The sequence below is a fragment of the Protopterus annectens genome, chromosome 7.part0, assembly GCF_019279795.1.
Source record: "Protopterus annectens isolate FY-2018-M chromosome 7.part0, PAN1.0, whole genome shotgun sequence".
Taxonomy (NCBI): domain Eukaryota; kingdom Metazoa; phylum Chordata; order Ceratodontiformes; family Protopteridae; genus Protopterus; species Protopterus annectens.
The window spans coordinates 1,971,150,180-1,971,163,703 of NC_056739.1; the positions used below are offsets into that span (position 1 = coordinate 1,971,150,180).

The following is a 13,524-nucleotide window of genomic DNA, read 5'->3' on the forward strand; positions in this document are numbered from 1 at the left end:
GATATGTCTCCCAGAGATTGCCACTTCTCTTGAACAAACTCCCAGTTCACATAAAGCAGAGCTTCTCAATGACCATATTTAAGTGTAACTTAGACAACTGGATGGAAGACTGTAGATTTACCCTGTGGGTGTCACTTATGTCCCTCTTGGATAAGGGCAGTCAGTGCTAATCATAGACTCGAGCTGCAAATATTAACCATACAACTTGGTCAATAAGGGAACAAGGGTATAACATGGCTAGGCTTATATAGCCCCTAGAGCCAGTAGCCTGGTAACCTCCTATGAACCGAGTTACAAGCCATAATTTGCAGGACACCTTATATATTTTTTCACAATGAAAAGGTGTCTCTGACAACTAAATCCCTGTTCTATTTGCAAGCCTGTCTTTGTTTTATCTCTTAAAAATATTTTAAGTTCTCACTGTTCTTACCAGACTGTCAGAATGCAGAGATCATCTCCTGCATACCTTGAACATGCTCAGAGAATTAAGATAATACAACAGGAAAACTCATTCATTCAGAAAATCAGACCAACTGTTTATTTCCTAGTCAGATAAAGCATGTCAAGCTGCTGGCTATATGCATTGCCTTTTTCTATGGTAAACCATGCAAGGTACTGTTGAAAAATGTCCCGCTAGAAGAGCAGCGGCTTCATCAGCTTATTTTAGAAAATCGTTTACACAGGATATCTTGGATACCGCCCAAGACTTACTGTGCACACATTTACAAACAAGTACAGAAAAGATGCACAGCCTAAAAACACTGCATAATGGAAGCACAGTCTATAAGTAGGACAGGTCCTGGCACAGCATGTTACAGCAGACCCTGCAACTCTCTGCCTCCCAGAAATAATGAAATATTGCTTGGGATTCTACCCAGATGTTATGATTTATGGCTACAGTGACCCTCTCAGTATTAGAGTAATATACTTTCCATAACCGTATCTGTACAAGGCAAGATCACCATAATCGTAAAATTTTCCTCTGTATTGGAATTTTACAGTACAGTTATGTAAGATGAACTTACCATAACAGTAGATATTTGAATGATCACAGCTGCAGTAGCCTTAGGTTCATATGGGTTACATCCTGCCAAGGATATGACAGCCGGCCATCTTCCAAAGCTTCAGGGCACCTTCCAAACTGTCAAGCAGCTCGAGCTAAGCTGACTAAAAAACAAGTTTGTGAGCAAAACCCTTCAGTGCTTTCCTGCCAGCAGAGAGAGGGAGGCTGAACCCTGAAAGGACAAGTCTGGGAATAACAAAAAATAAATGTCCATACCTTGCCATAAAAAACACACCAAAAAGTAAAGGGGGGTGGAAGGCGGGAGCAGCTACTGCAGCAGTGATCATTTGAACATCTACTGCTAAGGTAAGTTCAGCTTAAGCCTGTGTTCTTCATATTGATAGGTGCTGTAGTAGCTGTTCTTCATCTTGATCACTGCTACGGTAGCCTTAGATATATGGGTTTACCATAGCTAACTATGTTTGGGAGGTGGAAGGAGAATGGTCCTAGTAAAGCATGATCTAGACCTAGAGAATGAATCCAGCTTATAGTGCTTTATAAATAAAGTATGCATAGAGGGCCAATTAACTTCTAAAGTACTACTTCATAGGTTTATAGGAGATTGCTAAGCTAACGGCTTAAGGTCCCTTACAGGCCTTGCCAATATAAACCGATTTTATGTATTATATGGCCGTTAGGGGCAAGATGAGGGCATGGATTTGTGCCTATGCATTGAGTATCTTACAGATTGCCCTGTCCATAAGGGACATAGGCACTACCCCAGGTGTGAATTTGCAATTCCCCATCCATTGATCCACACTGCATTTGAAGAGGGCCAGGGAAGAGCTCTGCTTAATGTGAATAGGAAGCCTGTTTCAAAGAAGTGGCAATCTCTGAGAGACATACCTGCCTTTCAAGCATGTTTTGTTTGAGTCACTGACAAAATTTAGATCCCTAGATCAGGTGATCCTCATGCTGTTTGACTTGGGGATGTATAGCAGTTCCATCAGGGCTGGATTTGTGAGTGTCTTGTCAGTCAGGCATAAGACACCGCTTAATAGTCAGTAGGAAACAGAGTAAAGGGATAGGTCCTTTAGTCTATCCACATAGTTCACGTTGTTTACACCTTGTATTTTCTTTGTGAAGAACCTCTGAGTTCACTCCAGGTGCTGTAAGTGCCTAGTCAAGTACATGCCAAATGGTGCACTGTACTCAGTTATTGGTCTTATGAGGGATGAGTACAGCTTGACTATAATTTTGTTGGATCTGGATGCCTTACTTTTACTTATGAGGTGTGCCACACAAAAGGTTTTCTTTACATGTGTGGACACATGGTGGTCAAAGTTCAGGCTATCTGTCTGTATACCTAGATCTGTCACCTCTGAGTCTACTCTAAGGGGTGTGCTATTGATATTGTAATTTGTAGGGGTGTTTGATGCCCCAAAGGTTATGATAATGCATTTTTTTCATTTAGTTTTAGGCCATGGTTCTGGCACCGATCATTTGTTTGATCTAGACCCTCCTGAAGGATATATACATTCTTGGGGGATTCAGTGATTTCCCCCAGCTTGCAGTCGTCTGCAAAGTTTGTCTTCCAGAGGCCTTCCACATTTGACTTGACTTCAGAGACGTATATTCCGAGCAGGAGTGGTTCCAGTACCGAGCCCTGTGGCACACCACTAGTAACAGGCCTCTTGCTGTATCTGGATTCCCCCATTTTAACCACTTGTCCTGTCCATGAGCCATTTGGCTATCCATCCGGTGACATAGGGATTTATGCCCAGTTTTGTGAGTTTGTTTATAATACCTGAGTGAGGGGTTGTATCATATACCTTGGCCAGGTCAAGGTAGATGGTATTTGCTGTTTTACCCTTATCTATGACCTTACTTTCTCAAAGAAATCCACCAGATTCAGTAGGCATGACCTGCCCTTTACAAAGCCAAATTGGGTTGGGTCCAATGTTTGAAGGTCTCTTATGTCATTATTTATCAGGTTCATGATTATTCCTTCCATGGCCTTACATACAAGACTAGTCAAACTTATTGGTCTGTAATTTCCGGAGTCAGTAGATGATCCCCCTTTATGCAGAGTGATGACTTTGCTGTCCTGCTCTCTACTGGGACAAAGCCAGTCCAGAGGCTGTAGTAAAATAGAGATTCTAATGGACTTAATAAGTCCTGATTTAAGCTGTTTAAAAGGCAACCTGGTATATTGTCATGCCACATTGAAGCTATTTTTTTTTTGTGATAATTGACAGTGGAGTGGTAGGGGGTATTTCTTGGGGGAGAACAGGGGGTGATGGGGAGGTGAAATTTGGGCTGAATTTGTTGGCCAGCAGATTTGCTGTCTAACTTTAGGTGATGCCATCTACAAGTAATTCCACACATTGTTAGGTGTTGTCCTTAAGATTGCAGATATAATTGAAGAATGCCATATGGTTATCCTTAGCTTTGAAGGCTAGTTTTACCTCAAAGTTTGCTTTCACAGAGACTTGAATAGTTCCCTGATTCAGTTGTTTAAACTAATGAGGGACTTATTGCTCTGTTGTGCATAGTCACTCTTCTCCACAGGATTTTCTTTGTTTTGTCACACAACTTATTATTACCAGGGGTCCACCGGGGTGGCTTGTTTTTGTGGTTTGACCTAGGTTTATTTCAGTCTGGTACTACTGTTTTTTTGCAGTTGTTTATATGATCATACAGGGCTTTTGTGCATAGTTTTCTGTGTTTTCTGGATTTGGGGGAGCTTGGAAACTAGCTATGTCCCATTCTTTTCTCTGGACAGGAATGTTCTTGTATGCCTTTTCACCATTTCCACTGATATCCAGGGTACTTCTGAAGATTCATTGTATAAACATTCTGTGGCAAGCCAAGGTTCTAAGAAATTTGTATTCAGCATTCTAGAGATCACTGCTGTTGATGAAAGGGGAGGAAACTGGGAAAACATTTTAGAATATAATGAGTTAAAATGGCAACTTAAGTTAAATGCTGAAAACTTCCCAGGACTCAACAAACGTATTTTCATTACACCTGCATTGAAGATGAAGAATGTGATACTTGGAACACTGTCACATTTTTATAAGTTTCTTATTAGTTTTTTACAATCTTTTTTAAAGTTGTTTCTTAAGCTTTATATAAGACTTTTTAAGATTGTTATAAAACTTCAGTATGAGGAATTCCTATTGGTATGACTAACATACGGTGTTTTTACATGTTTATTTCATTTACTACTTATGTGAGTGGAGGGTACTGATTTCTTTGTTAGGCAACTGAATGACTACTGAGATCACATTACATCTTATGTTTGTACCAGTTTTCCATGGCAATTGAATTTTGATTGGTTCCTTAAAGTCATATGACAACTGAACAATGCTATTCAACTGTGTCATGTAATCGATAACTAGTTCTGATGAAGTCCTACCAATAAGGATGAAAGCACTTAACTTTTAACTATTTTGTCTGAGAGGTACTTTTTTGAACAAATTAAAACTATTCTTTTTGTTTTAATATGCTCCTTGATGGTCATTTGTTTCTTAACTTCAACTGAGTGATTTCCCAAGAGTGGGAGAACACTACGTGAGCATTTTTGATTTACATGTGGAATGTTCTGTGAAGTTTTGGAAGCTGGCAGGCCTGGCACAGAATATAATCCACATAGCTAAGGCTACTGCAGCAGTGATCGATATGAAGAACATATGTAGTTACTATTCATTTAGTTGTTGTTGTTGTGTCTTTCGGCTTTTCCCGGTTTGGGGTCACCACAGCGGAACTCCTGTCCGCTAATGTTTGGCAGTAGATTTTTACGTGCCGAGTTGCCGGCCCTGACACACAGCCTTCAACGAAGGTACGCCCATTCACACATGTCTCCACACAGAAGACGCTCTAGCTGAGAATCAAACAGGACAACGTCTTACTGTGAGGTGACAATGCTACCTCACATGATTCACTTTATTAGCGGAATGCATATGTTTCTTATGTGTTTATATGCTTGTTTTATTGTTAAAATATTTGGATTGGCACTGGATGCCTATCTCCAACAAAAACTCTTCCTTGGGGAACCCCCAGAGTCGAGGAGGTAAAGAGAGAACATGCCAGGAATGGATATATATGGGAGTCTTATGCCACGTGTGTATACATACATGCACAAAACCTGCATTATTCTTTTCAGGAAAAAGAGGCAACTTGGAAAATCCAGATGGCCAAGGCAAACAAAAGCTGGGAAAGTCCAAATTTTATGATTTATTTTTACATTGATCCCTGTTTAAAGATCTGTTTTCATAAACATTGTACACAGTTTTACTTTTGTAAATAAACTGTAGAAAATGCCAAACAGCTTTGTTTTTAAAGTCCTGCAGCAGTTACAGTTAATGTAATTTTCTTATGGTTCTGCTCATGTTATTCTGTTTGAGACGGCTATTTTTTCTTTTTTAAGGTTGTTTTGTTTTTTAATGACTGCAGACTAGGGGTATTGTGACATTCAGAGGTTAATGTATTTTTCTCTAATTGTGCATAAAGGGGGTATTGAATAAAGGTTACTTATGTAGTGCTACTAGCAGTGCATTGTTGTGGTCTATTAGCACTAAGCAGTTAACTAGCAATTCCAAAACATGCACAAGTCACATGTAGCAAAATCTCATTAGAGACTCATTTGCATGTCTCTGTATTGAACACTTAGTCCGGTTGGGCCAACTGCATTGTGTTCCCCATATCAACCCACACAACAGTGTTACACACATTCTGACACACACACAGACACCTGGTCTGTCTCTCTCACACACACACACACACACACACACACACACCAAAGTGCAGACACTGTCGTGCCACTACAAACACATGCACACAGCCTGACAAATACTTGCCTTTTGTAGTGTATCAGACCAACAGCAGCCATAAGCAGTAATGGGTGGTCACCTTAAAACCACAGTGTTCATGCTTTAGTTCTGTTTTTCAAAAATAAATGGATGATCTGGTCTGTGAATCTGACTGCCATGCTATTTTGATGCCAGCGGACAGCTCCATGGAAGAGCGCATGGCTAATTTACATCAACCACACCTTGAGACTGCCACTTTTGCATGCAGTTATCCAGCAAGACCACTGTAATGCTACAGCATGCCATTATAATGCTTCCATGGTCTTTGAATTAATTTGTCATAATGCACTGAGCAGTCCTGCTAGAAACACACTTGATCATTATGTTATGCATTTTCAAAAAACAAACGATGTTGGGGAAATAAGCCACTGGTGTGTAAAATGCAAAAAGTAACAAAAAGTTCAAAACACAGCCACTAGTGCACAGCAGAGGTAAATCCAAGCCATAACTTTAATAAAGATAATAACAACACAGATGAGCGCTTTTGCATATAACTTCTTCAGATCTAATGCCAGAATAAAACACATACTACTTATAGTAATAGTTCAGTATTACATCCAATCAAATGAAAATGCATTTTCGGGTTGCTAGTTGCTGTTAAAGCAATAAATTATCACCAACACTTCTAAAAATCAACATTGATAATTATATGTCAAAGCCAACCTTAAAAGCTTAAGTGCATATGTGTACACATACACACACATATGCAAAACTATTTAACATAGTATTTTAAAAAAACTGTTCAACATAGCATCTAAAAATATTCAAAAATGTTATAAAAACATTTAAAAAACTATAAAACTCAATCAAAATTGAAGAAATAACTCAAAGCTGTAAATGTATGTGTCTCAGTGTCTCTATAGGTGAGATAGTATATAAGTTTGAATAAGGAACAGTATGTATAACATAATGTATGACAACTGGGTATATGTAAATTTATTGTTATATACACACAATTCTATGCACAATAAGATATACTATACTGTGTTATTACAATTAATACAACAACTATGTGTTGTCTAAAAGAATGAGACTAAACAAGAAAAAAGTTATTTCTTGTTTAAAGGTCTTGCTTTCAGTGCAGGTTGTATAGAGACGTATATCTTATTGTGTATAATAATGTGTGTATATAACAATAACAATAAATTTACATATACCCAGTTGTCATACATTATGTTATACATACTGTTCCTTATTCAAACTTATATACTATCTCACCTATAGAGACACTGAGACACATACATTTACAGCTTTGAGTTATTTCTTCAATTTTGATTGTTTTATAGTTTTTTAAATGTTTTTATAACTTTTTTTGAATATTTTTAGATGCTATGTTGAACAGTTTTTTTAAATACTATGTTAAATAGTATTGAGTGTGTGTGTGTGTGTGTGTGTGTGTGTGTGTGTGTGTGTGTGTGTGTGTGTGTGTGTGTGTGTGTGTGTGTGTGTGTTTGTACACATATGCACCTAGGCTTTTAAGGTTGGCTTTGACATATAATTATCAAATGTTGATTTTTAGAAGTGTTGGTGATAATTTATTGCTTTAACAGCAACTAGCAACCTGAAAATGCATTTTCATTTGATTGGATGTAATATTGAACTATTACTATAAGTAGTATGTGTTTTATTCTGGCATTGGATCTAAAGAAGCTATATGCGAAAGTGCTTATCTGTGTTTTTATTATCTTTATTAAAGTTACAGCTTCGATTTACCTCTGCTGTAACTACTGGTTGTGTTTTGAACTTTGTTATGCATTTTATTTTATTCCCCAAAATGTTTTGGAAAATTAATTGGAAATTAACATCATGAAGCTTACGCTGTACATAGTAGAGGTTGTTTAATCATATGCGCTGACTATTTGTACAAAATGATATGTACCACATATACTACAGCACATAGTCTAGTCATATATTCTGCCCATTTGGTTCAGAATACATTAATACAGAAGGAGAGCTATTTGAGGAATCTGATGTACTGCAATGTGTCATAATTCTAGTATATGAGGTACAGCTGAACGCAGTTCATTCTTAAACCTGTGAAACTGCAGCAGTTAGGCTTTTTTTTCTCTAGTAAAAATATATGTGTTTTATTTATTTATTTATTTATTTATTTGTTTGTTTACTGAGAGAGTCCTGCTGGGAATGAAAGTGCCCATTTTTAGCAGAGGCCCGGGTGGTAAAGCTCCACAATCACAATTTGTCAAAAATCAGTTAAGAATATTTTAAATCACAAAGTATCAAGCTACATAAGAGTGAAAAAAATGTAATGAGAAGGACATAGAAGAGTGCAATGAAAAACAATAACACAAGTTGGAGAAAATATGTGAGGATAAACTCGTAAGTCATATTATTTGTTACTTAGATTAGTATTTGTTAAATGAGACCTGAGACAATTCTGGTAAGATATTTGAGAGATATTAGAGATTACATGATTTGAGACAGCGAGGAAAAATGAGTGATGCCTTAGTACGAGAGTATTTTTTAATACTAACAGTGAAGGATCAGCATTGCACCCACCATTATCAGATTAAGAAAACTTAAAATGTCTGTTAGCAAGAAATTGTCATCCAGATTGTGATACCACAGCATGTTGTAATTGAAGCTGCATAAATCTGTTGTAATCAAAAACTTTAACCCCTGTGAGGCAAGGTTGAAATGGGATGATGCAACCTTGTTTACAGTTCCCCAGCATGACTGTTGCAGAATGCTCCAGGGCCCAGGGTCCCAAAAGTAAAACGTATACGCTGTAGATCTTCCCTTAACATTAGTACGTAAAGTAATGATTATAGAACATTCTCTTGTTTTATTGAAAAGAAATACATACACATGTAGAACTTGGTCACTTTTAATGTTTACTTTTCTCTGTCTTATACCCTGTAAGGTTTTCCAAACTATTTTGAACTTCTTTTCCCATTTACATCGTGATAGAAAAAAAAAACTTAATAGTTTATATGCTGTGAAGCTAAAAGGCTTGTTAATAGTCTCACTTAAAAAAGAAGCTGAGATTTTATTACTGCCTAGCATGCAGATGATTTGTTTTTGAGTATTTTATAAAAGTCTAATGGTGTGACAAGTAAGAACATGTATAGCGTAACAAAATGAGACTGATGAATGTTAGGCAAGCTTTGGTGAATTTGTAGACAGTGTTGAGCAAATTATTACTGGGCTGCATCGAGCTGCTCAGCTGATGTTTAACATCCATTTGTGATTCAGGAGAAATCCAAATGGAGTAATCTTAAATAATTAATCTTCTGTTTAGACATGCTTTGCTATGTCGCTAGGTGGCTTAGGGCAGCTAGCCCTTGTTCAGAGATCTACTGCCCCCTGAATTCTGCAATGGTGCTAGGCTGGCAATGTTGCTGTCTGAGACACTTGTCATATGGATAATTTCTCTAATGCTGCAGCAATACTACATAGGTGCCCTGTGTGCTCTTGCACAAAATCTCACTGTTGCACCAAAAATCTCAGTGTGCAACTTATGAGCCGCAAGGATACCTGGACTATGGTCCAGCGTTGCTGTAATGTTTTTGTGGATTTCAGGTTGTGCTGTTGTGCTACTAAGGAGACTGAGCTTAAACAGCTTGTGTTGAGTTGCAAGTTGCTTTTCCAGAGCACCACTTGTATTTTGAATTGCAGAGAGTCCTTTGTAATTGCAATTTGCTGGATTTTTTTCCACTCTCAATATTTATATGTGGAGAGTGATATAGGTTAAGCTCAAGCTTTGCTGATTTGGACAGAAAGTCACTTATGGAGTGGGAATTGGACTGAGTTTTCAGAATCATAGCTGTGTGTTCTGTGCCACATTATTTCTTCATTTAATTAACTGGCCAATGAAGCTATGAACCTTCATGGACCATTCTAACCATGACTGGGTGCCACAAGGGCACAGGTAGCTGCAGTATATGTACATTGATAGTGAAGAATAGTTAGTAATCCAGCATGATTTTGGATGTGGGAAGAAACTGGAATACTGTAAAAAAAATCCCTACAGCTGTAATCAGTGGTCAGAATCGAACCCTGGGCCCTAGTTTTAGTTTTAACTACTGCATCATCATACTTCCTATCAGTATGTGAATTGTGTGCATCTGTGTACTCTATATACATTAAACACAAACACACACATACTTATTGATATATATTTATGTGTGTATATATATATATATATGTATGTATATTGGTACATATCTCCATTAGTAATCTTTTAATAGTTTTTCTGATTACCATCATCAGCATTCATGTTTGTTTCTGATTTCATTTAGTATTAGCAAGTTCAGTTAATGCACTTCTGTGGTTCTCAGCTTTACTTTATTGCATCATCTCATTTTTTCAGTACACAGCTGAGCTGTAAAGGCCTGCTTTTACAAACGGGATGTAGTATGTAATTAAAACTTTAAAGGTTTAACTGGAAAGTAGCATGTGCCAGTTCATGGTTAACTTTAGAAACCAAGCAAGCATTGTAGTATTAAAATAGCATTGTGCAGAAATCATTATGTCTTGTTTTATTGTATTATTTTCTAGACCTGAACTTCCTGTCCCCAGTCTCACTGCCTAGAAGTCTCTTTGAGTTGCTGAAGTATCCACTGGGACACTGCCATCGCTGCAGTCAGCCTATGTTTACTATTGTCTATCCAAAGCTGTTTCCCATGAGAGAGACACCAATGGCGGGCCTGCACCATGGGTAATTACAGTGTAAATTAGACAAGGGGGTTGTAAGCCCTCTATGGACAGCTTAAGTGTGAGGAAAAATAATGTCATGAAGTACACAGCTTACTCAGATGAGCTTATTAGTGTAGTTGTCTTAAAGCTGCAGTGTCCATTTACTAATGTTCACTGTAGTCCATACTTTTTACACATTGAATGTGGAATTGCTATCACAGCTGGTCCAATTGAATAATTTACTCGTATTAACTCTTTTTTTCCTTAAATCATTTTATTACTGTGTTTAAAAATGTTTCCACGAAAGTCCAAGTTTTTCGTAGTTCATTGTAGATCAGCAAAGAAAATAATAACGGAACATCTTCTAAAATTAAGTAAACAAGAACTACAGTATTTTGAATTGACTGTTGCAAAATAAATCAGAGCTTGACTAGTGCTACTGATACATGTAAACAATAATGGAAACTGAAGTTCAGCAGTACAGTTAGGCAACTGTTTAATAGTGTGCAGAGCACATAAAGGCTGTAAAATAAGTGTGTGGGCAGATATATTATTCAGTACAACTGCAGGTTCAAAGGAGACCTTGAAGTGGACAGCAACTGAAACAAGATCAGGGTCAAGTTTCAGAGTTATCTGCATGGATGCTCAGCAGAACCACATTGTAAATATTTCAGGGACAGGGAAGGATAGTAGAAATGCTAGCCAAATTAGACAGTCACAAGAAAAGTGCATGCCATCATAAGTTAAAATTTCATGAAGATGAGTAAAATGTATTTTTGTATATCACAGTATTTTCATATAAAGAAACATTTAGTGACATGGAGAAATGGTACCTATATTTGAGGATTTCAATAACAATGACTGCTTAATCATTTTTCAGAATTTTTATAAGCTGTGATTTTAGACGTTTGTCTTCTTGTGCTTGTTTACTATGGTGTGCTTTGCTCTGAAATGGATTGTGTGTTTATGGAAATGTAGCACTTATTTTGGTATGCTTTGCATTGCTGATATGCCATGCCTCTTATTAAGCACACTTCTAATCTGCTCAGTTTTGGAGTTGTTGACATAAAGCAGTTCTAAAGATCAAGTTCTTATCTTGTTACAGAAGCAAGTAATTGGCATTGCCCTTTTGATACATTTTTGGCCATTGCTGAAAAAACATTAATAAATGAATATATGCTATGCCTGAATGTTAGTATTGTAGCAGAGGTAATCAGGCCTTTGTTTAGAAGCACCTAGAGCCTGTTTGGCATGCTTGAAAGTTATGTCATATGTGCTGTTTCTGTTTTTCATTAAAGGGTTTTATTAGTGGCAAAAATACTCACTAACTTTTTATTCTAGCAATTCTGTCAGTTTCATGCTACCAACAGAGTATCCCACTAGCCAACTACGACAAACAGTTTAGCTGTTGAGTTCATACTGGTGGTTGTTCAGGCTTGCACAGGATTAGGCAGATAAAGAAGGAATTCAAAAGATGCATCAGAGGCAGCAAATTGCATACAACTTAACAACATAAATATACACAAGGTAAACAAATACAATATAGTAAATACAATGCATACAAAATACCAGACTATTCTTACCCATACTGTGTATCAGATATAAAAAAACCTAAGTAGTAATGTACGAAGCACAGGGCATAGTTGTCATTTGCACAGATGAGAAAGGGAGTAAGGGAGTACAGGAGTGCATGTGTTTAATAGCATAGCAAAGGTAGGGTGAGGAGGGCAGGTTGTCCCATGTTAAAAGTGTAGGGTAGAGAGTGCAATTGAGAAGTGCAGAAGTACATATCTTCATTAGTTTTTAGTGTAACAGCTTCTTTTTTCCCTCTTCACTTGAAGAACTGTTTGGGTGGGGTGCTATACTGTGAATGGGCAATGAGTGCTAGATGAGCCTGCTAGGTACTGCATGTCTGTCACAAGGAAGTTTGTATGTGGGAGCCCAGAGGTGCATAAAGTCTCAGAAATAGTATGAGGAGTTTAATGTATGGAAGGGCAGGGTCAATGGAAGTGTGGAATGTGTTGTATGTTGTGTTGGTGTGTCTGTGTCTGCAGGGACACAGCTTCAACATATTGTACAACACTGCACTGTGGCCTAATGGACAGGTCCAGGGCATGCTGGACAGAGAGTTCAGCTTCTCATCCACGCCCCTGCACATGAGAGACGGCTCTGCCAGGAGTTGTATTGGCTTTCCCTTGTCCCTAGCTAGATGTGAGTGTGCTACCTGACCATGACTGACATCTGTTGGAGGATGTGCTGACATGATATCTCTGGAGGATGTGCCAGTATGACTACCATGACCACAGTAATGGCCACTCCTGGACATCAACACATCCACAACTGATGTTGCAGTGGATGTGCTAGCACTGTAGGAGTGCTATCTCACTCATCCATGGCCAGATTTACTAACATCTGAGGATGTTACAGATGACCAGCCATAAGGACGGTCCCTTGCCTCATGAGATGACCTAGAACAGACATGGCGCATCCCAATGTGCGATTCATTATATCTTCTTTTAAAGCTGATGCACCCCACCATAAGATGGCTGTGTTCTGCAACAGCCAGTACACTTGCACTATACCTCATCAGACAACGCTGACCAATACATATAGATGCATTGAGAAGAAATGAATCCCAGTGATAGGTTCATAGGTAGGTACTAGGCTATCTGCCCTAGGGCATTTATAAGCCTAGCCAGAATGTTGGCTTTCGCCTCCCTTTTAGACTAGATTCCTGAGCCTCTGTCCAGCAGGGCCATAGAAGTGATCCCAGGAGTAAATTTACGATTTCCCATCCACTCATCAAGATTTCTCTTGAAGAGGGTCAGCGAGGGGCTCTGCCTAACATGGACTGCGATTCTATTCCAGAGTGAGGGAAGCCTTTGGGATATGAATCTATCCCTCCAGCATCTCCTGTTTATTGTTGAGCTAAGGTTTAAATCCCTGGAGCGTGTAGCTCTAATGGATTTGGTTTTCTTGAGGTGGAGCATG

The 13,524-nt window shown here is 38.2% G+C and overlaps 1 protein-coding gene across 4 annotated transcripts in view; it reads left to right on the forward strand.

The window, feature by feature from the left end:
* Positions 1 to 13,524, forward strand: part of LRRC28 (leucine rich repeat containing 28) — a 1,318,547-nt gene that overhangs the window by 1,222,549 nt on the left and 82,474 nt on the right. For 3 of the 4 annotated variants that reach the window (XM_044078386.1, XM_044078389.1, XM_044078387.1), the window contains one exon: positions 10,396 to 10,555. The exons of the other annotated variant lie outside the window; for it this stretch is intronic. In XM_044078386.1, coding sequence (XP_043934321.1) covers positions 10,396 to 10,555 — 160 coding nt within the window. The remainder of the gene's footprint in view (positions 1 to 10,395; positions 10,556 to 13,524) is intronic. 4 annotated transcript variants of the gene reach the window in all.